Genomic DNA, 26,285 nt, shown 5'->3' with positions numbered 1-26,285 from the left:
AAACATGGAAACAAGCGCACTCTGCTACAGACACAAAAAGGCACTCACAGACATCTAACAGATCTAACCTACCTCTTCAGTTTACCAGCTGCTCCCCAGGGGAAACTCTCTGACTGCTGACCATTTATTTCGTCGATTGACTTGGTTTTTAGCTTTTATCTCTTTCAGGACCCGTTCCAGAAATGCAGTCAGAGTTGTCCTCGGTTGGTGAGATGTGAGCGTTTGTTTTGACTGTGGGTGACAGAGGGGGGCGGGGGGGGGCGGTTCGCTCTGCTCAGTGCAGGACGCAGGAGACAGTCGCTCTCCAAGGTGCTGAAAGTCGGAGCGCTCCCTCCTTGGTCTCGCCTACTGACGATGAATGCGACCTCTGCCGAAACCAGATAAACAATCAATGACTGGCTTCAACCTCCAATGGTTTCATTTTTGCATACTACATAACTTCAACCCACCTGGATGTTTATTTTTCGTGCAATCACTGGATGCACAGACTACACACGTACTGTATGTGCAACAAGACTGACGGCTTTTAATATTCACCTGCATCGTTGGGAAATATTAAACTGACTCCGGATTCTCAGGGAATGCTATAGAGGATTTTTCTAGCTGTTTTTCTTGGTTTCTGTTTCTGTCTCCGCACCGCATGCCTTTGGACGTTAACTGTGATATTGTCCCTAAAAGGCGAGTCCGATGGGCATAATGAAGCGGACCTACTTTTATGTGGATAACATTTTTTTTTGCACTCGAAACGGGGAAGCATATCTCCAAAATGCTGGGGTATAATTGCTTTTAATAAATCGTTCATCACGATCGAGGGGGAGGATTACAGTACCTTGTGGAGCCTGGTGAATTTACCCTGTGGATAAAGTGAAGTTTCCGAAAGGCTAAGCGACGATCTGTAATCTGCTCCAGCCGTCGATGTGGTGAGCTCTCTGGCTTCACGCCAAGTGGATATCAAGCAATTTCAACGCGGTGAGTTTTCAGTGTCGCTTAATTTATATCCCTGTTGTCACTAGAATTTCAATTGATCTGTCAAGCCATGCAACACTTAGAAAGCAAACGGTTCCAAGCCTGGAGGAAATATTTATCTTCAGCTATATGTTGCTTCCCCTTCCGAAGGGGTAGTGCATCATTTTGGGGTTAAATCACTATGCAATGACCGGACGTTTGCATCTTATATGGCTGATTTAGGGACAATGAGTTACTGTAAATGCAATGTTAAGACGCTAATTTGCATAATTATCAGCTTCAAGAGAATTTGAAACAGACTACCTGTTGTATCTGGTTGCTCTCACAGAGTTCGAGGTGGTACAATTGGGTTATAGCTAATAGGTTGGGTTTTACTGAATGGCCTATGGAGATAGCAAATACACTGAGCAGCCCAGTTTACCCACTTCAGATAATGAATGTTTTAACCTTTTCCTCATGTTGTGGTTTGGCTGTTGTGATTTTCAGCACCCCTAGCACCACCATCACCGCACATGAGGGCACACCACATGCCTCTTATGTTAACATACGAATTGTTTGCTCTCAGGAATAATGGCCTTTACTCTGCTGAGCACGCTGCACTAGGGAAACCGATTTGTCTCTGGAGATAAAATACCTTGTGAATTTTAAATTATCTCTATACATAAAACGCACACTAAGACGAAGGGGGGAAAGTATTGCAAAGATGAGGTTTAATGGTTTATGAGGATGTAGCAAACAGCCACCGAAAACTTGTCATCCATCATATCATCTCTCATTTTTTTCCATTGTAGCCCATTTCCTTAAGTGATGATGTCGGTGATAACGACGCGCAGGACGGATCTGGAGAGGACACCGAGCGCCTAGGGATGACATCCACACAATCTTGTTGAATGTGGATATTAATGCTGCGGCGAAGGATGGGCCCTCTCCTCTCGCTCGCCTTCGTCCTCCTTCTGGCCCTGAGCGTCGGGTCTCCGGCCTCGGTGGGTAACCCCGAGGATTACGCTGCAGACGAATCGGAGCGGACCGCCAATGAAAACATCGTTTTCGATGACTACCGGGGGAAAGGATGCGTGGATGACAGTGGTTTTGTCTACAAACTCGGGGAGCGCTTCTATCCGGGACACTCGAACTGTCCGTGCGTGTGCACGGAGGACGGGCCTGTGTGCGACCAACCCGAGTGCCCCAGACTTCACCCTAAGTGCACCAAGGTGGAACATAATGGATGCTGCCCGGAGTGCAAGGAAGTAAAAAATTATTGCGAGTACCGGGGGAAAACGTACAAAATCCTGGAAGAATTCAAGGTAAGTTTTTCATTAGGCTAAGCAACAACACAAGGTCCAACACCACTGGGTCAGCTGCTCCAGGGCACCTGGAGCTGGTGCCAAACTTTAAAAAACACACGTCATGGCAAAATTCTAAGCTTGACAGGGGGCTAAGAGAGTGTCCAGCTGATGCTCATGAGTTGGTTTCATGTTGCCAGGTACTAGATTCAGTCAGTCACAACCAATGAGTCTGGATGTCACTAAAGTAACCATCTCACATGGCAGTTTGTCGGAGTCATTCATATACAATCATATGACCCCTGATAATTAGACTTGCATGTTCATGGTAGGCCATAGCCTACAGATGAACAACTCAGATGAATACGTTCAGGCATATTGCAGTATTTAATGTCACAGTGGTGTCATGCTGGTCGTAGGCTCTATGTCTCATAGGAATGGAAGTCAATAACATTAAAGCAGATTAGACAACTACACACTGCCTTTGGTCATGGAAGTTGTTGACAGTAATAATTGTCTTTGTGATGTTTATTTAAAAAAAAAAGAAGCAAAATACAACATAACAGCAGGACTGACAGGGTTTGCTGGGGTTCGAGTTACTGTGAGATTTTATCTAACAAACTACGAACGTATCATGAAAAAGTGTTTACTGGCCACAGAGATGGTTCATAGAGTGATGTCATCATACCCTTCGTGCACCATCAACGGAACATTCACCCAGCATTTCCACCTGACTGACGCTATAACAGTATTTCAGTGTTTTCATTTGTGGACACAGAGTCACTGCTCCCAGATCAGACTTCCACTTGTCTCTTGCAAAGGGAAGGCCTGCTTTTACCCATTGCACCATTGTCTCAGTGCTTGTTACACAGATCATGACAGTAATGCCTGATTAGAAATGACACTATGAGCTTGACAGCTACAGTCTGTGTTTAAACCGTTGTTCCCTATGAGGAAAACTCCTCATTCAAATTCTTCACAAGTGCACTGGGGGCTTTAAGTAATTGAAATATAGTATGGCACAATGCATCCAAATCACAGTATAGTTCTATGGTTAATCGTGGCATGTGTTCATGTCTGGGCAAATACACAGTCTCAGTAAACAGTTAGGATTGGTACAGCCATTATAGTTGTTGGCCAAATCCCGAAAACCTCTGTGGAAAACTTCATTATGTTTTGGATCGACTGCAGTGATTTGAATTTTTGTATCCTGAGCTGAAATAAGGTTGGAGCTGCTTAGCTGTTTTTCACATCTGGTATATGCAACGTTCTGTATCCTGTTCTGGATTTAACAATGACATGTTAAAACATAAGGCCGCCGCCAGAACACCGACAAACTAGTTATATAATGGCTTGGCCAATTTCATCTCCAGTTTCCAATTTCAAAATGTTGTTGCACATACAAAACAAATAATTATTTTCAAACTGATTTATTCAGAAACAGTTTTCTGTGGATAGTTTGTCAGAAACAGCCAGCCAACAACAGCTCTGTGAGTACCCCCCCAGGATTTATGTTGATATGTCAGTGAAGAAGAGCACTTTCACTCAGCTGTTTTGTGCAGCCAACTGGAACTGATCACTGCCCTTACTGGTTATCAAAATGTTGCTAGACCACAATACGGGAAGCAGATTTGTCAGCCACCTTTTAAAAACAAGGTAAGATGCACTCCAGGACCAAATGACTACTTGAAACTAACTTTCAAAAAGGATCAAGATTAACCAGTTTTAAGTTCAGAAATGCTGGTAACAGCTACAGTAAATAGATAACAGAAATCAAACCATTTTTAACCCAAATAAGAAACAAATAAAACTGATGTGGCAACATATGAGACCTCTAAATGATACTTGTCCGGTTAGTTAAGGCTGAAATGTTGCACTGAAATGCATTCAGTTGTAGAGGTGTACCTAATAAAGCGGCCTGTCAGTGTGTTATTACCTTACGGCAAATGTTTTAGCAAACAGTTTTGTATTTACACATCCAGCAGACACAAAGTAACATCAGGATTCATTTGGCATCATAATTGATTAATTTAAGTCCAAATGTTAACTCTTCTTTTAGCTCTGTTGTGGTCGATACCGACACCTGTGGAAGCGTCTGTAGTAGCTGCAGGGATAAATCCAGAATTCACAAAGTTATTTGACACATTATTTATAGAAAATATTGATTCATGCAGATTTGAAGTTAGGGGGGAAAAGTAAAGGCTACCTACTCACAGCATTAGAGGAGCGTGAACCTGCCCTGCCTGTGCTGAGGGCAAATGCTGGTAATGCCGCTTTACAAAAATAAAATCACTTGTGCAGAATAGTTGCATACAATCATAATTAGCAGTAAAATATAAGTGGGCATCTAAACCAAGTGAATTGTGCTTTACTTACAAATCACAACCTGATTAAGTTAGAATGAGGAAACACTGTATTTGTATTGTCTGCTTCTCTTTACCTGCCATGGAAGGTCCCAGCAGATCATTTAGTAATTTGTAATATGTTTGTTTCAGTTTGGATTCATAATGGCTTCACAACAAGGCTAAGAAACCTCTGCTGGGAGATGTCTGATCATGTCACAGCTGTGAATATTAGCATGCCATGTCACTTAAGCAAATTGGAACAGATGGGGCTACACAGTGAGTTAACCCAAATAAGATGTAAACAAGCGTCATTATTAATCATTGTGCTACATTTTATCTGCGTAAAGTGTGTCGAGAAATCACAAACCCATAAGAACCAACACGGAACAAAAGGTTTGTTGAGGTAAAAGTTTTTTCAGTTGCTGTTAACATTCACTGGCATATACAGTAGCTGCCTTTAGTACATTCAGCTACAGCAAATAAACAGAGTTGCAGTATAATGTAGGATTCTGGTTTTCCATTGTAATCAAGCTTGTTTGTTTTTTTGATTTACCTTTAGTAGAGGTCATTATGCTATTGCTAAAATAATTTGTTGATTAAGTCAAGTGACATAAAAATGAATCAGAGATCTAGATATGCAATAAATCATTGAGGTTAATAACCCAGCAGACAGGTCAGTTGCTGCTGGTAAACAACTATCCAAACTGTCAGACCACTGCTTTCTGTTTTCCACTATTGTAAAGTGAATCTCTGTGGAATTTGGATTATTTATTGGACAAAGGAAACCATTTCAAAATGTTTGCCAGGGCTGTGGAAAATTGTGATTGGTGTTTTTCACTATTTTCTTTTTGTTAATCAAAAATAATAATCTATAATAAGAGAGTTATAATACAAATAATTGTTAGTTGTGGCTACACATTATGAGTTACATCCGCATAAAAGTGGTGTAGTGCTGCTATTAACAAGATGTGTGTGTGTGTGTGTGTGTGAGATCAGCCCCTATGTATTTAATCTGTCCTGATTGCTGGGTTTGCATGTCATACACCCTCAAGCTCAGTTCTGCACAGATTTTGCAAGGACTGCTGGGTGTGCATAACCCGCACAGTTTGATGTGAGATCAAGTCCATCAGTAGTGCACCTCATGGTAACCTTGACAGGAGGCTCTGTTTCTTCATACATAATGGGAGAGAAATCATCCATTTGTTGTTACAAATTATCTTGGTGAACATGACATAACAGAAATAAGGAGTGAGGGAATCCTTGGTACAGGATGACCACCCTAACCTCACAAGTAACTGATGTCTTAGTTGACACCCAATGTGGAAGTCGGAGGTTTTCGGTGAGGCCATGAAGGCTTTGGAGCCCTGGAGTGTTGAAGGAAATCAAAGGCCATCAGTATCTTGCATACAGACCCCTGTTTAGAGCTACTGACAGGTTAACCTTTGGTGTGGGCCTCATTGGCATTTCCTTTGCAGTAATCACGCTGCATTGTGCAGACGCTTGCATTGATTTTCAGTAGCAGATGACACATCATCTTAGAAAGATAATAAGGGAGACAGAGATTCTGGGACGCTTGGGTGTTAAACGTTTCATGGTGGATTGATATAGATAGGTGGTTTGGCATCATCTAAAAACCGATTCATTTTCCAGTTCCATTATCCTGACAGTGACGTCACAGAAAAGGTCAGTTTAAGTCCCATGTGAGTACAGTCATTGTCATGTAAGTGGTAATGGGCATGCATTTAACACAAAGCAGCTGTCTGCAGAGCAAGGTCAGTCTGTCATTTGGTGAGACTAATGCTCGTGTATCAGCACCCTGACAAATAGGTCGAAAATGAGTTCCCCAGTATCAACTTGTCCATTTAGGTGCTTACTTTTACTAACAGTATTTAATAACGGTGTAAATTTTGCAGGTGCAGATTTATTACCAGTGGGTGTTTTTGCTTTTCTTTTGTTTTGTTGCCCTGCAAGAAAGTCATGCCATTCAACCTTAGTACTGTGGGTGTTTCACCTACAGTGTTCTCCATCAGATGAGGAAGGGACCAGCCCGCCCAGCGTGGCTGCTAGTGTGCCTCTGGCCACAGAGCAGCTGCAATCAAGAACCAGGAGATATAGGGTGAGTTCAGATCCCAGATCATCAGGCTATGGCTGAGATGTGAATTCAAATGCGAACAATCCCGTCTGGGGCTTCCTGTGACTCCCCCCTAGGGAAGGGCTGCAGGGCTGATAAAGGGGGATGGCTCCAACATTTTCAGTGATAAAGGTACACACAGTAAATTTCAGCCATCAAAATATGTTGAATAAACTTCTATTTAGAAGCAGGTAATGTTAATTGATTAATTTGCAATTATTATAAGTGCCAAAAACAAGCAGTCTTAATACTTCAATCATACTTACCTTACCATACTTACCTGTTTTACATGTACTAATCTCTTCAGTGCAGTTAAGGCCTAGTAGTGAGAAGGGTTTAAAGGTTGAGGGAATTTCATTTTCAGAGAAAAAGATATTGCTTTTCACCAGTCTGCAGTAATATCAGTCCAAATGCTAAAAAGTTTTCTGTGATACCTTTGTCTCTTCTTACTTTTAATTCTCTCAATACAAGTCTTTGCAGAACTTAGAGTACCGTAATTATAGAAACGTACTGTGAAACCACGTGCAGACAATCACAACAATGAATTTAACACCATGCACACACACACACATCCAAACAGAGCTGCCTACACATCACACACAGCAGTAATTAGAACCTCAGCTTTTCAGCACTGACACCTATGAGACAAAGCAGCCGTAAAAGCTATAAAAAATGATTGCTCAAATTGATTTTCCTATCCAATTTGCAAAAAAGCAACAAGGGCCCTAGTTAGAACAATTGAGCCACAAAGAATTTTCAAACTTTTTTTTTTTTTACTTGTATTTAAAGTACCCCTGTACAAAACAGAACAGTGATTTGTTAGCATCCATCTCCTGTCATCCACAAGTCTTACCTCCGCTCTCTCTTCGTGTTCCCTGACCACTGGTAAAACAGTGTTTTGACTTGCACAACAGCAGCATACGGTTTGATGGTCAACCCATTCCCACCACTCCTATTAACTGCATGGGCAGGTTTCTTGTGAATCTATTGTCCAGCCTCAAAGTATTCAAAGTACATTACCATTTGCCCCCTGCTGATAGTTATTTGAATGCTCTCTGTCCTGTCTCCGTTTGTCTCAGACTGGGAATGAAAAGCACAACAATGGAGTCACTCTGCTCTGCCAAGAAGATTTGAACAAAAAAGAAACTTTCCCTCTCCAAAACATTTGGTTGCAAATTTTAATCTGGCACAGGTGCTGAATTTTCTTTTGTGATTCTAGGCTTATGATTGATCCTCTTCACAGCAGACCTCATACGAAAGGAAGCATTCAAAACATCAGGCAATGCTGAATGCGTTGAAGGAATCCTCACTGTGTTATAGGTACATAGTTTTCTTTTTCAAATTACATTTTTAATGTGAATCATCTGCACTGGTAGGTTTCTATGTGAGTTGCTTCACAGGTCAGTCTGGCATATTAACATACTGTACAGTGGAACACTTAGTCTTTGAAATAATTTCATTTTAAAGGCTTATTATGACAGTGAATAAACACCGCTATCTCTCATAACCAGTCCTATAGTTTGTACATTAATACTAAAAGCATGAAGTGGTACCCATGAGATTGGGCTTGGGCAAGACACTGAACCCCCAAGTTGTCCCCGATGGTTAGAGCCATCGGTTGAGTTGGTGCCACAGATGGCTGCCTCAGTTCTATACCAGAAACAAATTCCTTGTGTGTAACATGCTTGGCCAAATAAAGGTGATTATCATTATTAAGAAGTTTGGACATTATGTCAAGAAGCCACCTGCTCATTTCTTGTCAGGTCCATAATAATCAAACTGAATGTGAGCCAGAAAAAACAACAGTAACAAAGAGTTGCCTCACTCTCAGAGCTGTCTGCATCACCCTAAACCAAATGAATAATATATGTTAATTCTTATGTATGTGGAGTTGAATTCCAGTTTATTCCTACAGCTTACCAACAGTGTCTATTGAATGAAAGGTTTAGCAGGTTTAGTCGTACGTCACCGATGTGTACCGTCAGGACCGTTATGTGATGTCTGATCGCCTCCGCTAACGATGGCAATATGCCTTATGGAGGAAAAGGGAAACAGTATTGGTGCCAGACACGGATGCTATAGTGAAACTCTGCTTAATTGTTCTCATTTTATGTTTTGCACTAATTTTCTTGCTGTATGTTTGGCAGCAAATATTAATCAAAATGGGTGTTAGTTGGATCCTTATCATCTACTTAACTAATTGTCCGGTTCCTACAGTGAATTCATGCTTGTGCTGTGCTTTTACCCATAATTAGATTCTTCTAACTGGTATTTAAATGGCCATCTACACCCAGGCAAAGGCTCCAAAAAGCAGAACAGATTGTTTTGTTTTTAAACCAGAAGCAGCAGTAACAACACTGCATCAACAAAATACTGGATGCTTTTTTGGCTGATTCTCGTCTTAGCTCTTTTTGGACTTGTTTGCACTTGTGTGAAAGACCCTATTACACACAGTACTAGTCTATCAGTTTTCAGTGTTGTCCTGTTTTAATTATATTGTGGCTAGGGTGTTTACATCAGAGACCTGGTTATTTACTGTCCTAGTATATACTGTATTATTTCAACAATATCCAGGTATCTGATTGTCTACATCAGCGCTCGTCTCTCTAACTCCTCCAAATCCAGCCACTTTCATTCTGTAATTACTGAACTCTTGCAGAATTTACTGTAAGAATGAGCCCATATTGTTTCTGGGTGCCAGAGCTCTGCTGCATTCTGCTTTTAGTCACTCCATTACTAAAACACAAGAGCAATAATACAGTTTTATCCCTCCAGAGTGATATCATGCTATAGCACCAGAAGGTTTTGTTTTACTGGCTACCTGGCTATCTATCTTGATTTGAGGAGGGAACTATCCAGAAACCAAGTTAAGACATGCCATTATGGACATACAGTACAGTACATGCCGTGGGACTAGCCAGGTTCTGGCCAAGCTAGTAATTGGGCTCATGTCACTTCAGCTATAACCCTAAAGCACAATTTTCTCTATGATGTTCCTCCCAAAAGTACACTGTACATTGTACATGTACATTTTTAGGCTAGTTTCATTTTCAGCCTTTAATGATACACATTGTATTACGTAGGCCTAAAATAACAGCCTGTCTCTACTTGTGTAAAAGCTCATTGCCTGTCTGTGGCACGCTGCCATAACTTTTTTGTTTGCTCCATCTGTGTTTCTTTTTGCTTTGATATTTTGCTCTGTCTGTTATATTAGCACGCGCTGCTCTGTGCTCAACAAGCATTCGGCGAGTCTTTTGTCTTCATATGTCCGTTGTGTCAAGTGATTTAATCTTTTCTTGCTGTCTTTGGCATTTGTTTCAGTCATAAATAAGCAGCTCTTGTTCACGGCCTGTTCTTAGTCTGATCACATTAGCTCATTGGCTTTTGTTTTTTCATAAAATATTTTCATTCTGATTCAGGTTGTTAGGCTCATTCAGACAGACCACCTTTATGAAACACCCTTCAGGATGCCAAAGTAATGTGCATATGAATACTGTAGAGTTTGGACCTCCATTTGAACACTGCAAGAACCACACAGTATGCAGCTCATTACCGCAAACTACTGTTGCTTCAGTTCCCTTATGAGATAATATTTGTTATTACCCAACATAATCTTGACTGAACCAGGGTTTTTGCTGCTGATAATGTCAAACTGAAGTGCCTCATTTTCACTCAAACCACAAAGCTGACAGACAAAAGGAGTATTTGAGCTATACAGTTTTAATTACAGTTACGAAGGCCGACACCGAATCATTAACCTGAAATACAGATTGTGTATGACAGACAAAGCCCCAGTGCTCTGCTACTGAGCCTGAATCCCACTGTGCTGACATCCACAGATTACACCCGTCTGGTTGAAAAAAACAGTCTATCTTCTATCTTCTATATGCATGAGACAATATATAGCTGTTTAGTGGGAGCGTGTTGTTACGAGCACTCAAATGGAGAGAAGGATGGATAATTTTAAATCTGTAAAACATTTCCCTTTTTTGAGGAACTAGGGTCAACTACTTAAATTTTAAAATTTTAGTCTGTTTTTTATTTAACAAATATTTAACCAGGAAAACCCCACTGAGGATATGAATCTATTTTACAAGTAAATCCTGGTCAATACAGCAGTATTATTACCTCCATCTGAAACAAACAGACAGTAACATACAAAATCTACAAAAGTTAAGAAAAAACATGTCTATCAAACAATATTTGTGTCAAAAAGAGTTTAGAACAAAAACACAGACAGAAAGGAGTTTATTCACCAGTTAATTAACAAGATTTCTGAATTCTGTCAAAGATTCCAAGTTCATTAACTTAATTTCCCTCAGCAAACTACTATTCCAGTTGGCTGGAGCAGAAAACATGAAAGCTTTCTTTCCCATCTCTGTCCGAACGCTGGGGACAGACAGCAGATACGAGTCTTGTGATCTTTCAATTTTGCAAAGCTATGGGAACAATTTGTGCAAAGCAGCTATATAAATACAAAAATATACCAATAACTCAAATGGAGCATAGTGAGAGGTAGCAACTAACTCTGGAGTACAGGACAGGGAGGGAATAATGATTTTAAATTGGTGCACTGTGATAAACAGAATCCAACCTGTGAACATATTGCCACTGTAGTCAAAGATTCATAAAAAGGTAGCAGCCACCAATCCTGGCTTCTAAAGAAACACAAGTCTGCAGTGTCTAAAATAAAACTCTAGCTTCAGTCTGAGCATCTTTGTGTCAATATGTTACTTAAAAGAGAGACATTTATCAAACCACCCACCAAGATATTTACTGCATATAACAACAGACATTTTCTTCCCTTCAGTAATGACAATATCAACAGTGTCTGATGGATTCTTTCTTGCATTAGAAAGCAACATGTTTTGACATTTATGAAGCTGGGAGTGACGGTGCATTGCTATATGAAGCCATCATTGGCAAAGCAATGAGCATGTGTTCCATTCAATGTCCACACCTATATTATTTATATAAATGAGCACATGTACTTTCACACATTGAGTTCTTTCTGATAATTAAAAAGCAGCCTACTACCTGGTCAGCCAACCCTATATAACCCAGCCTTTGCTTTAACAGGGCATGAGCCACGGTATCAAAAGCAATAAAGATCCTACATTTTAGACAAATCAATAAAAACACACAGCTTTGCTTTTTATCCAGAGAAGCAATGATATCATGCACAACCTTGGTTGCTGCACTGATACTGTGTTGCTTCCTAAATCCAAGCTAACACTCAGACTAAATAGCATTACTATGTATATAAACTCTTTAAGTTGGATACTCACAAGTGTTTAAAGAATTTTAGCACAGAAAGACTGGAAATTGGCCTGTCAAGAGAGAGCACTGCCACCTTTAAACAGAGGTGCTAATGAAGGCTGCTTTCCACACCTTAGGGTTCTCATTTAAAGCTAACTTAAGATTGAAAATATGTGAGAGGAAAAGCAATAAAAATATCTAAAAAAATCTAATTTTACTAAGGCGTCATGTACCTCCGAGTAAGAAAATAGCTTAAACTGACAACTATCAGCCCCTGTTGCATGTTCAGTGACATCAGACAGCAAGTTTAAAAGTCAAAAAGCATAGAAAAAGCAAGAGAATGTACGATAAAATAATTTCACATACTGAGCCTATCTGACACTAAAGCCGAGCTCTTAAAAATGCACAGCGCAGATCGTCAGAACTTTTGTGAGCAGATAATGATGTGGTTGATCTCCAGAACTTTCTTGGATCATTAAGACTGTCAGTGGTAGCATGGAAGTAATATTCAGATTTTACACTTTGTACACTGGTTTCTTAGTTGCCTAACATAAAGACAATCTGACTCGGAGCCTGTTTTTCTTGCTTTAACAAAGGTTTCATCCGTGCAGCATGTTAGACATCACTACTGAACCGAGGATGACTTTGGCCTCTTATTCTAAAATTTCAAAAAGCTTCAAGCTTATTTTACATAAGTATCATAAAAATGACCATGCATATACATCCTCATCTAATAAAATGTTGTCCCAGTCAACAGCAAACAGATCATGTAAGAAACCTTGGTCTACAAAGTGTTTCATATCACCTTTAATAAAACCTCAAGGCTCGGTTTCAGGGACCTCGGTGGTCACTCACACCAACTGCTGTGGGAAAGTAGAGTGAATTTTCTGATATGTATTTCTAACGAGAAGGGTGTCAAATTATAGATGTTTAGCTACTATATGTATGTGTTTTTTGTTTGTTTTTTTACAAGTTTTAATCATTAAAGTGCAGCTGCACTAGAAAAGACAGGCCTTGAGATACAGTATGTTCAACATCAGAGACTGGCAGCTCTAAAATATGCAACAGATTTCTTCTTCTAATTCATTGTGTCTATTATCATTGACATGACTTGGCATTTTAAATCTTTTAAAAAGATATAGAACAGCTTTGTCTACCAGGATAAAAACAAGTTACAGATATTAGTACATATAAATGCAGCTGCAGTTTCTGCACTTGTGAGGAGCCTGATCTTTAACCTGACTTGTTGGTGCTCTTTATGATCTGATCTGATTATCAGTTTCACATCCTAATTATTATTCCCACCAGACAGTTTTCTGGTATGTCAGAAGAAATATATCTGATAAAAGGCGGAGCCAGTTTTATATACTGTATGTTTTACCACCAGGAGGGAAGGCGGAATAACAGCAGGTGAAACTCAGGCTATGGTTTAACAGATTTTGGAGACCTATCTCTATGTACACTGTAGATTGTCTCATGTTTAGAATCACAATCAGAAAATGGGTTGTGCACTCTCTCCATCTTCATCTCTTAATGGTGTTCATATTCAATTTGTGGCTACTGCAGTGCATCCAGACTGCCATCAATTCCAAGAGGTACCAGCTCCTAATTTCTGTCATATTATGTATCCTGGAAAAACTGGCTGATAAAAGACACATTAAAGCATCTAATATTACCACAGCCTTCTTCTTCATTTTTTAAAAATATCTATACAAAACTGGGTTAAGAGCCATGGAACTGTTGTTGCTGTGTTTATAGCTGAGTCTCTCAAAATGCACATCCAGGGCAAAAAGGTCCTGTGATGACCAAAATGAAGAACAGCCACCTTTTGCAATTTGGAAACTGTTTGTATTTTTCCAATCCATGTAAGTGCATTACATTTCATTTTTTAGGAGACTTTGTAAGGATGGAGTCAAGTAAGAGGCACCAGCAAAGAGAGCTGCAGAGCTCTGATTTACATGTTGCAGAGGTGGTAAGATAAGCCTCTGAACTGTTTCCTGAGGCAGGCAGCAGGAGAATGCAGCAAAACTCTAAACATCCAGAACACTACTTCATAGACTCCCCTATTAGCTATTTCTACTGATTTTACTAGCTTAATAAAGCGGGTTTGTGAATAATTTATTAACCTGTTTCTTCGCTTCTTAGGACAGACCGAGATGCATGTAAAAGGAACTCTTTGAATCTGAAAATATCAGCAAATATAGGAGCAGAATGTTTCTTCAAATGCCCAGTAGTAATCATGTAAAACACGCACACATGTACATGTAATAAAACCCAATGAATCATCTAACCCAGATTCCCTGTTTCTCTTCCCCCTCTGCCCACAGCCGTCACCCTGTGAATGGTGCCGCTGCGAACCAAATAACGAGGTGCACTGTGTGGTGTCCGACTGCGCCGTCCCAGAGTGTGTCAACCCAGTGTATGAGCCAGAGCAATGCTGCCCCATCTGTAAAAATGGTAAACAGTCCTCACCTCTGGAATTCACCACACACTCCACTGAAGTCATTAAATTTTAATTAAACCAATGACAGTAAGTTTATCTGTAGTATTGCCATTTGATGGCTGCGCCTTTAGAAGATGAGGATGTAATTGATGTTTTATGAATTAAAATTATTACCTTGGGCCCGTTGGACACTAATGAGCAGTACTAGTTTTAATTATAAATGACACACTAAGCAGAGTAAACATTAGCCCATTGATTAAAGGCATGGTAGGAGGGACTAATGGGTCTTCGGAGAGCATTTTATCTCTCGGTGCCCCGATGCCCTTGTCACACAGAGCCAATCCCTAAATTAGAATTATAGGATTCCAGTGGTTCGTTGGCTATTTATAGGGTAAAGTGGGAGATTTCCCTTTGACAGCACCAATCCTGAGGGACAAATGAAGCTTTATGAATGCCATTACTGCTCATCTCAATGTGATCCTAGCTGGAATGATCAACAGCAAATGCAGAGCAATATTAAGATTACAGGCAAAACAAAATGCTGCATTGTCTAATCAAATATTTTATCAGTTATTTTTCATGTATTTATTTATTTAGATTAACCTTTATTTTACCAGGAAGCCCCATTGAGATCAAGATCTCTTTTTCAAGGGACACCTGGCCAAGATGGCAGCCGTACAAATTTACAACATATTAAAATTCAGCACATACAACGCAACATACAAAAATTCTATTTACAAAGTAAAAATAATGGACTCTCAAGAAAATCAGCTACATGTCTCCTCCACCACATTCTTTATGATGTCCTTAAATTCTACAATAAAAGTGTCTAAACTCCTAAACTCAAATGAAAACCTGAGAAACAATAAGACTGTGCTCATGATCTTATGCCTTGTTATTGCATTCAGTCTTGTCATTAAGTAGAGTGCAACACCAAAACCAAAACTTTTTTGGGGTAAAGAAGGTTAAATAAAAAGTTTTTAATATATTTATTTTTGAGCTAAAATGCAAAGAGATTAATTTAATTTGAGGTGGATGCTAAATGGTTATTTCACCACAACTACCACATTTTCTTTCATACTTACTCTAATTTCCCCTTTCTCCCCTTTGCTTTCTCAGTTTAATTGTAAAACGCAGACACACACACAAACACCAACACTAACAAGGCTGCAGAAGCTGCTAGGAGAGCGCTAATCCAGGCTGACAGGACAAGTGACACCCTTGGCATTTCAGTGTAGGCTTGCCATTTCTGGGCTCCCCAAGGGTGCCTGGTCAGGGTCTGGCAGCCAGACAAATCTCTATGGGAGTGGATGGCTGAAGGCTGTGGGGGGAGGACAATGAAAGAATGCCGCGTAGCTCATATGTTTGGCCAAGGTGGAGTGGACTAGGAAAGGAAGACATCTACTTACTGTGACATGCAATCAGTGGGAGACAGTTAAAAATTTCTTTCAGTTAACCTGCTGCTAGTGTTTGGTTTCATATAATGTGAAAAGAGCACTTAGCACATCAGTGTGCTCTCAGCATGAAATATTTTTTCTTTCCAGTTAAGGCATACAGTAGGAAAGATACATGAATGAAAACAGCTGGTGACACTGGTGTGGTGGCTGTGGTGTCGTTTTCAACCACAGACCAACCACCAAAACCAGGTTTGATACTGTGACACACTTGTTTTTTAGTGCAAAGATTTTTCTCATTTATCAAGGCTAAGATGCTAGCAGCTCTGATATTATGCTGATCTAAATGCTAACATCAATATGCTAACATGCTTACAATAACAAACATGCAAATTTCTGAGATATAATGTTTATCATGTTCTCCATCTTAGTTTTATCATGTTAGCATGCTAACATTTGCTTACTAGCACTAAACACAAAGCACAGCTGATATGTGATGATAAACAAAAACACTGGACAAAGTGAATGCTAAAAACATTTCTTAATTTGCCCAGAATTCTAGCAAATGTGTGTTTCTTCCTTGGTCAGTGTCAGGCCTATATATGGCACTACCAGCCAGAATTGGCTCATATGTGGAAATTTGTTGAAATTTGTTGAGTAAAATACATAGTTTTGACAACTTGTTGTTTTATTGTTACATCATCCTTTTGTGTTAAAGGAGCATGTATCCAAAACTCAAAATGTGTTTCAGAGATCATGAAATTTATGTCTGTCTACTCTCAGAGATGAAGAAGCATACACTGGGTTAGAGTATGTCTGCTGAGATAAACACTCATCTGCCACTTTAATAGGTACACCTGTACAATTGTATGTATACTCATGGAAAAACACACCACTCACATTTGTCAAATTTAAAAAAAGGTGGTGCATTTTTAAACTCCATGAGTATACTTTAATGCAACACTTCCACCTTAACATCTGTGTGTATGAAGCTCAAAATGTTTCAGTTTTTGATGACAATGTCATAACTGCATAAATTCAAATATATGTTTATTATTGAGGTCATAGTTAAAGGTGGTGTTCCTAATATTCAAGTATGTAGCTGGGGAAAACAAAAATATAGAGACACCTCTAAAATTTGCTTGCATCAGTAATACCACTGTGGTGCTGTTGAGCAAAGCCCTTAATCCCAGCAGTTCCAGTTGAGCTGCTCAGTGACCACAGGTCAGACTGTGGTTGTACTGGGCAACTTCCAGGTGTGAATGTATAACTGTGTGAATGTGAACAGGACATCTCTGAAAAAGAGAAGTGGCATCTCAGTGGACCCACCCTGAATAAATAAAGGCTTTTAAAAAATGCCTGGATACCTGTGTTAAAATAGGGCTTAATGCAGCTGGGGATTAATGACTGCATCTCTGTTAACTACAGCTCAACATCAAAAAACTTCAAGTACAGTAAATGTAGCTGGTTACAACCGTGATGTGTTGTACCTGCAAATCACCAAATCAACCTTCTGTCAAAGGTTTCCATTGTAAGGATGTAAAGATAAGCTCATCTGCTTATTGTTGTTTCCGTCTGAAAGCAGCAATAGTGAGCAGAAGGCAGAACAATAGACTACTGGTCCACTGGGAGTGCTTATCTCTGAGCTCCACATTCACTGGGTCCAACTGATTCAGCTCAGACCATTATCATGAATTACATACTGTAAATGCATCATGAGATACATGCAATTGCATAATTATCATCAAGCAAATGATGATAAGAAGTTATCTGAAAATGGGTAGTGTTTAGTATTTACAGTAGATCTGCTATGTCTTATCAGTCTGAAAACTGTCATTGTTTTTTTTTACAGCTATAACATTGAGTAATGATGTCATAAAGCTGGCTACAGTTGGGTAACATCCAGATTGAAATATTCACGTGGACAAGCCACAGTTTTTTGTGAATTACAGGTTTCTGGCAGGTGAATTTGTATGAGAGCTTTTCTTACCCTCAAGCAAGAATCATATTAGAGCCACAGAGTGTAATGAGCCCTAATATGCATTAATGCCTTGATCTAAAGCCAAGGAAAGTATGACGTGCTGAGACAGTTCTGACACAGGACAAACATATTCTGACTTCAATAAATTTTATCGACCGTGAATTGATCACTGTCTCAGACGGGTATCCACATGTCCTTCAAGCGGTGACAGGTAGATGAAGCTGTGTCCTTCTATCTCCAAATCTATCTGGCTATAAACAATCACACTTGGCAGTAGCACCAGTCACTCTCATCTCTCATCAACCTCTACTGTTTTTCCTGTAACCTGGTTCTGGCTGTCCAGAGGCAGATCAATGACAGTTAAGACTTGGCAAGCACTCTCAATGTCCCCTCTAAGCTCAGATCAAAGAACTTTTATTAAGCCTGAATAAAGCATGGGACTCATCTTTGCTGAGGCAATGGGTGGAGATAGTAGAAAGCCAGCAGCTCCCTTTGTCACTGTCACATGGATTTTTGTGGCTTCTTATAAGCACTGCAGGAAATTGAAACAAATCCTTCAGACTTCAAGCAAAAGCTGAAATATTGAGAGTTATTGCCAACCCTGTTTGCCTATCTGTAGACTACTAAACACTTGGTTAAAGTTAAATAAAAGTGACCTATCAAGCACTTTGGGCTGCCTTAAACATCACCATGAAACATTACCAGAGACTTTGATATGTGTCAGTAGGAAAACCACAGGTGTTACTAAAAATGTTGAGTGTGTTATTCAAGTGCCACAGTAAAGCATGACAGCGAACACAATACCAGCACCGTGAAACTGAAGCATCCATGATCTATACCACTTATACCACAGGGCTGACACTCAGAGACAGACAACCACACACGTTCACTCCTACAGGCAATTTAGAGTCGCCAGTCAACCTGTATGTCTTTGGACGGGTGGGAGGAAGCCGAAGTACCCGGAGAGAACCCACGCAGGCACAGGAAGAACATGAAAACACAAAGGCACCAGGTCGGTTGGGGCTTGAATCCAGAACCTTCTTGCTATAAAGCAACAGTGCTAATCACTGCTCCACCATGCCGCCCCTGAAACTGAAGGAGTTAGGTGGAATACAGCCATCATTAATTTTATTATTTATATCTGTACTTTTCCCACTGTGACGTGTCAAAAATATTTTCAGTGTAAAAGGTCTGTAGTGTGCCCAAGGTGAGTAATTGAGGAGATTTGAATGCAGCTGGCCTGTGTCCCCAATATATCCTATGTAACTTGACTCAGATCAACTAACCATGCTGTTTCACATTTAGGTTGCTAGTATTAAGTTAGCCCACACTAAATCAAATTCACTGGGCCACTAAGATGTCCATAAATATTTGCTGCGAAAGCTACTGTGTCTTCAAGAGTTATGAAACGTGAGTTTGTTTGGTTTTTTTTGTTTTTTTTTTTATGACTAGTTATAGAGCAGTGTTGAATCTGGCAGGTCTTACAGAGCTGAATACTGAGAGCCATCCAGAGTCACCGTTACACCAATTGAGCTGCTGATTGCTTCATTTAAATGATTAACACTAGGGGGGGAATTTCTGGCACCTTCCGGCTCTTCCTCCAAAGATGTAGAGGAAAAGATACACAGCCTCAATTCACCACGAGGCGGGGAGAAACTAATTAGATATCATGATTTCAGCTGGTGTTTAGCAATAATGAATGCACTGCATTCTTACGAGGCAGCAGTGGTTTTAGCTTCCACAAGTACAGATCCTAAAATGTACACCAGTAAAATCAGTGTCTCAGTTGGCTAAGATTATGAAAAACATGGGTATGAGCTGTTCCAGTGCTACACAGTCAAGTATAGTTTAGAATAAAAACAATCTTATCAGCAAAAAGGGATCCATACAAGCAAACCCTACAGTGTTATAAAGATAAAAAGATTTCAAAATTAATCAGAGTTCTTCATTGTTTTTGGGGTCAGTACAGTCTGTGTGTGTGGAAAGAAACTGTGTAAGGAATTGCAGAGGAGTTATGTGGCCTTTTCATACAGACTGAAGTGATTAACACCATCCTCCCTACTGCCTCTCAAAGCAGCTTTCTCTCTCTCTCTGTACTCCAGCCTCTCTGTACTGCCAAGCCAGCGCCTGGCAGGCTTCTCTGCTTGCGGCACATTAGGATGCAAAGCGCTCCATGTCGAGGGAGAAGGGGAGACTAACAAAAGCGCTTTAGTGTTGCAAAAACAAGCCCATCGGTGCATGCCCGTGAAAAGATCTGTACGTCTGCTCTGACTCCCCTAACTCCCTGCAGCTCTCCGCATCACTCCACCACCCCACAGAAAAGAGAAACTCTCAGGAGAGCCACATCCATTTCGTCATTCTCATTCCTTGTTTCCTGTCTTTCTCTCCCTTCCCTCCCTTCCCACACGGCAGGTCCAAATTGCTTTGCTGGAACAACGATCATCCCAGCTGGAATTGAAGTAAAGGTGGACGACTGCACCATCTGTCGTTGCCACAGCGGAGACTGGTGGAAGCCGGCACAGTGCTTGCGACGGGAGTGCCTCAATGGCCAGTCATTGTCATAGAGAGACTCCACCGGGGATGGTGGAAAAGCTCAGGCAAGGCCCTGCCTACTGCACCATTTTGTATGATTGACAGGGCAGGAGCACAATTCCTAAGCAACCTGAGACAGCATGGAGGAAATGCTCTCACAAGCTTACAAATACAAATTTAGCCAGTGACAAGAAGAAACTTGTCCCATGGCTGTTTTCACCCTCCAGTTTTAATTGTCCTATATATTTTCAGAAGTTGACTTGCTTGACTTGCTGCTCTCATACAAAAAGTTTCTAAACTCCCTGAACTCTTTCCTAACCATCAGCAATGTTGAAGTGCTTGTGTTTATTTCTGTATGTACAGTGGCAAGAAGTATGTGAAGCCAGTTGAATTACCTTGTTTTCTGCATTAATTGGTCATATAATGGGATCTGATCTTCATCTAAGTTTTGAGAACAAACAAACACAATGTGCTTAAGCAAATAACACACAAACAAAGATAATCTCTTGTCTGTTGAACAAATCTATTAAATATTGACAGTACTGGTGGAAAAAGCAAATAAACCCTTGGACTTAAATACTGGCTGAAACTCCTTTGGCAGCAGTGGCCTCAAAATAAATGTTTCCAGTAGCCATGGATCAGACCTGCATGGTGTCCTTCAATGGACCATGCACCATGAATTGTATAAGAGATTCATGAACAGAGATGTTAACCAGCTCTAATGACTCCCTTAAGCCTTTAGCTGTTGATCTGGGCTTTTTTTTTACCTCACACATTCAGCATTGTGCTTTTGGAGTCTTCTTAACCTCACAGCCATTTCTACGCAGTAGCAGCAGCCCTGAGTTGTCTCCAGCGTTTAGACAGTTTAACTGTAGACTGATGAATATCTAAACTCTTTGAGATTCCACTGTAACACTATCCAGCTTTACGCAAACCAACACTTAATGATCATAAGTCTTTTTGCGAGGCATGACTCACATGAGCAGATGCTTCCTGTGAATAACACATTCACACTTGTTAAACCATTTTAGCAAGTCAGCAGAGCTCTGACCAACATTCCAATCTTATTTCACCGATTTCTTTTCTAATTCCTGACTACAGTTACCTTTTGTTGATGTCTTTATCCTAGAGATTCACATGTTTTCTAGCCTACACTGTTAATGGTTGAATTGAATATGGGCAAAAACAACAACAGCTTGTGTGGTATTAGTTAAAATAGGATTGTGTGTTCAATGGCATTACCTTGATGATGATCTGACCATATCTTAAAACAAATTTATACATAAATGCAGATAGATCCAGTGGATTTTTCATTTATTTAGATCTCAATTATTACTCTTCCTGGGGTCCACTTACTTTTCCTTGCCACTGTATGTCATGTGCTTGTTGTACATGTCTGCCCCAGTCACGCAGGTGTTCTAAAATTCTAACAGCAGGAAAAACAAAGTAAGCACACTTAATGGCGCTTTTTTGTCATGAGGATTGACACCGGTGAAAACTCTGCAATGGTGTGTTCAAGTTACACAATTTCACTCTAAGAGCTTGTTTACAAAATGCACATCACACATAAATGTTTGTGTCTTCATAAGACTTTTTACTGCTGTGCCAGGTACTCACCTTTAACACTTAGATGATGCTACTCTCGATTTTATAAACAGCTACAGTATAAATCCAAACAAATGCTGATTTTATTGCTCATCATACCTGGTTTTGAGTCGTATATCTAGCAGCACAGGCAGATAAAGTTGGTAAAGTCAGCTGAAAGGCAGGAAAGGTGGTAACCAGCTGCTGTGAGAAACTGTTTTTTTTTTTTTTTTTTTTTTATATTTAATATTGTACTTCAAATCTCAGACGGGTAGATGTAAAATTCTGCAACACTCTATCTGAACAACAACTCTGGGCAGCCCCTTCCAGCTTAATTGTTATTGTTTTCTCTCAAAGGCTCATATCCTTCAAAATATTCCCACTAACTAATTGCTTGAACTTGTTATCAAAGCAATTAGTGAGCCAAGAGCAGCCTGCTTTAATTTCCCTTAATCAAGGAGTATTCTGTGATAAATCTTCCAGCTGGGTATTTGGCACTGCTGCAGCCTGCACTCTGGGCACACTCAACGACAACCAGCAGACAAAAGGAGGGAATCTGCATATACTGTATGTCTAAATGCTTTTAAGCAGCACTGACATGCACACTGTCCACGTCAGCATACACATGCATGCCATTCACCCACAATGTCATAGACACAATACTGTACTGTATGTTGATCTGCACCCAGTGAAGCACTTGAGCCTAAAAAGCTTGTTAAGATACCAAGTGGTTACCTGATCTCACTGCTATATACAACAGACTTTCAGTTCCTCCCTTTTCCACTGTTCATATAGCTATTCCAATATAGTGTGGCTACAGCCAGCACTACAACATAGAGACAAGCTAATGTATTACTGTGATATTCTCCCAGATCAGAGTGGTCCTCAAGTGGTCCAGTCTGAGAGAAAAAGAACCCAACCAGGGCCCAAAACATGATGCTTGGGAGGTGATAAATACTAGTCATTAATTCAGAGGTGAATTCCAGTAAGCTTATGCCATTCATCACTAGAATCTTTTCCATTTCCAGAAAATCAGTTCCTGTTAACCTTTTAGACCCCATCCCTTGGCTGTGATGGATGAGCTGCTTAATAGCAGCTCCCAGTACTCTGTAATGAGGGAGAAATGAACACAGGATAAAGACCAATGACTAAAGAGGTATAATATCTTTAAAAACAATTTTTGTCTGCTGTAAAGTCTTAAGCTGCTGGGTGGTTGAGGACTCACAAGAAATGAAAGTGGGTGGAGTTTAATCTTAGGTCCAACAATGAAGCCGGGGTCACTTTCATCACTGAGCTCCAGTGATTTAGTATCTTTCAGTGTGAAATGGCATACCTCATCTATTTAGCTCGAAGTCTGCACTCATAAAACAAAACTGGCATCTATGGTTTATCAATCACAGCCTCAGTGCTCCAGACACTTCAGGATTAACAAAGAAGCTTCATTCATCTTAATTACTTTAAATGTTGCATAATTATTCAAACTCTACATGTATCCCAAAATTATACTGGGATTAGTTTAGTGGTTAGCAACAGAGGAAAAACTTCAGCGAGTATGCCAGTTGACAGGGCTTGAAGGCACTGCTGCTACCACGGAGGCCTTATTGGTACTGTCACAGATAACATTCACACAGCGTGGCCTTTGGCTTCATGCTGGATGAAAAGCCCAGACTGCTTTAAGTGCTACTTTGCTTATACTCCTCTGTACAATACTGTATTATTCAAAATTAGTCATTGTTTTACCATTCAAGGAAAAGGAAACAAGGAAAGGACAGTTTGATCATGGCTGAAATACAGATTTGAATTTGCAGGTGGCTCTAAAAATTATTATTATTTTTTAAATTTGATCTCAAATGGAAAAGCAGCAATAAATGGCATATAGAGGTATCCAAGCAACTTGATCCTTGTGACAATTGTGGCAATTCATTGTACTGTATAATTGCTCTGATTCAGTTTCCTCCCAAACTGTGTTTTATTGCATCTGTTAAACTACTCACTTTCTTCATTTTACAAGCTGCTTTCATCATGTGAAGGTAGGAGTGCAAAAAACATCAAGAGTCAAACCATCCCGACGATTATGGCCAAGTGTCTCTCCACATGTAATGTTAATAGGCTGCAGTGGGAGGGGAAAAATGAGAGAAATTAAATAAGCAAATCTTATATTCAGAGCAGGTAGTATAGTTAAAGAAACTTGTGGAAGAACGTCTTTCATTGTACTGATGCATACTTACATGCACTGCATTGTAAATAGGTGGACTTGTTTTTAAACAGTTCTCATGACGATTACTTTTACTGCTTTCAATGAGAACTAAACATGATGAGTTTGGATCCATGTGGATTAAGTCACAGTAGATGCCTACAGTATGTGTGCCACTTGAGAAAATGGGCTGCATTTTTAAAAACACAAGGCTTTTATGTGGCACACTTCCACTGTAGGCATCTCAGGACACGGCCTCTGCCAGGCAAACCGGGGGGCAACTACATTTCTCCTTACAAACACATGAAGCTGCAGTTTCAAGGACAAATCAGCAGCACATTCCGTTTTTGTTCATTTTCTGCCAAGAAACTTGAACTTTCATGTCTGTCTGTGGATGTCTATTCAAAATGACCCCACATGTCCTCCCACCATTCACACTGCAGGCATGTACATTGACATTTTCTATAGGTTTACCATCTGCTTTTTCCATGAGACACCGACTTACTGTAGCTGGAAACTTTGAAAGTTCTTTTTTTTTCCCAGCAACAAAGCTGTTACATAAAGTGTGCCTGAAAACCAGCACAGAATACTATCTGGAATAGGACGAGAGAAACACTGTTACTATACAATGAACTGTATTCATTTTTGGAGCAACAAGGGTCTGTTCATGTGGCACTCAAACATGTTACAGTATAGTTTCTATAACAAACTTGACATTTCTGTTTAAAATCAAGAGCATCTTTGATTGTATATGAATACATGTTCACACGGGTTTACCCTAAACTGTACAAGAAACAAAGGGTCCAAATTTCAGACAGCTAAACAGCCCTTAGTGCTCCCTGTTGTTCATATGTAAATATCTTTAAACATATTATGTGTATTATGAAATCTGAGGTGGAGTAAAAAAAAGAAAACAACGAACAAACAAGCAAAAGAAAATGTGTATTATTCATCAAGACAAACACTATTTTGTTAAATAGACTTGAAAAGAAGTGTGATTCAAAAAAGTGACTAGATTTTTATTTATTTTTTTATGTTATGTTCATCTTCTGCATTTACTCAGGAACACGCTGTTGTTTCTGTGCATGAAAGCACATATTTAACAACTACTGAAAAATGTGCATTTCTTTAAGCTGATGTACGGTGAGGTCAGCATGTGAGGTGAGATTCACTTCAAACTTGAGGATGTTGCTGAACAAATATTGAATTCAGCCACATTTTCCACATAAAAACAACACTAAGAAACTTTACAGCTGACACAGGACCCAGCAGGTAACCTATGCTATAAATAATACTTAGTATGTTCAAGGACATTCATTCCTCCATTCTGTTTCATTACAACTTCTCCCTTCTGCGCTGCTAATTGCCTTCTCCCACCTCCTGCTATACAAGAAAAGGGAAGCAATTTTATCCAGTGTATAGCAATCAATAGCAATTAGGTGCATCCCTGACTAATCCAATTGAATCCCACCTTGGGAGATGGTCAGTAGAAGAACTCTTAAAGCACACATACCTGCGGTCTAGCATCGTGATGGGAAATGTACACACATACACGCACTCTGTGGACAAGAAAGAAAAGTTTTGCTTTTTATGCCCAGCAAGTGTCAGTGCTTTGACAGAACAATTAACCGCTTTGTTTTTCCTGTTCTGCACTTCATACTGAATGTCCATTGATCTTTTTCACAGAAACACTCCCTCCATTTGTATCAAACAGGCCGTTTCAATTAGATAACTGGATAATTACGGTCACAAAAAAAGTAATGACACTGTTTGCAATTTTCTGGTTTTCAACAAACAATATTTCTAGGACGATAAAACATAGTCATGATCTTTCATGTTCTTATTGAACACACCTATTAAACATACAAAGTGATGGTGGAAAAAGTAATGCCAACTGTTTTAACAACTGGTGGAACCACCTTTGACAGCAATAACCTCAAGCAAGTGCTTCCTGTAGCTGTGGATTAGATGTGCACAACATTCAGGAGGAACTTTGGACCACTCCAAAAGGTAGCGTTTGTGTCTCCGAAGCCATTCTATAATAGATTTACTACAATGTTTAGGGTCATTGTCCTGCTGCATCATCCAGCTCGTTCTGAGCTTCAGCTTGTGGAGAGCCACTTTGACATTATCCTGTAGGATACCTCGATACACTTCAAAATTAATTTAAATT

At 39.9% G+C, this 26,285-nt stretch overlaps 1 protein-coding gene across 1 annotated transcript; it reads left to right on the top strand.

The window, feature by feature from the left end:
* Positions 1-297: 297 nt before the first annotated feature.
* Positions 298-25,128, top strand: vwc2l (von Willebrand factor C domain containing 2 like). The gene is made up of 4 exons (XM_020607707.1): positions 298-969; positions 1,758-2,270; positions 14,312-14,441; positions 20,215-25,128. The coding sequence occupies exons 2-4, from the start codon at positions 1,857-1,859 to the stop codon at positions 20,364-20,366; spliced, it is 696 nt and encodes a 231-aa protein (XP_020463363.1). The 5' UTR covers positions 298-969; positions 1,758-1,856; the 3' UTR covers positions 20,367-25,128.
* Positions 25,129-26,285: the final 1,157 nt, after the last annotated feature.

The sequence above is a fragment of the Monopterus albus genome, unplaced genomic scaffold, assembly GCF_001952655.1.
Source record: "Monopterus albus unplaced genomic scaffold, M_albus_1.0 scaffold88.1, whole genome shotgun sequence".
Taxonomy (NCBI): Eukaryota; Metazoa; Chordata; class Actinopteri; order Synbranchiformes; family Synbranchidae; genus Monopterus; species Monopterus albus.
This window is presented reverse-complemented; position numbering and strand designations above follow the sequence as displayed.

Excerpts from the sequence above, each read along its gene's own strand:
- vwc2l (XM_020607707.1), top strand. The coding sequence starts at position 1,857 with ATGTGGATATTAATGCTGCGGCGAAGGATGGGCCCTCTCCTCTCGCTC. Across the intron at positions 2,271-14,311 it reads AAATCCTGGAAGAATTCAAG|CCGTCACCCTGTGAATGGTG; the intron begins GTAAGTTTTTCA and ends CTCTGCCCACAG. Across the intron at positions 14,442-20,214 it reads CTGCCCCATCTGTAAAAATG|GTCCAAATTGCTTTGCTGGA; the intron begins GTAAACAGTCCT and ends CCCACACGGCAG.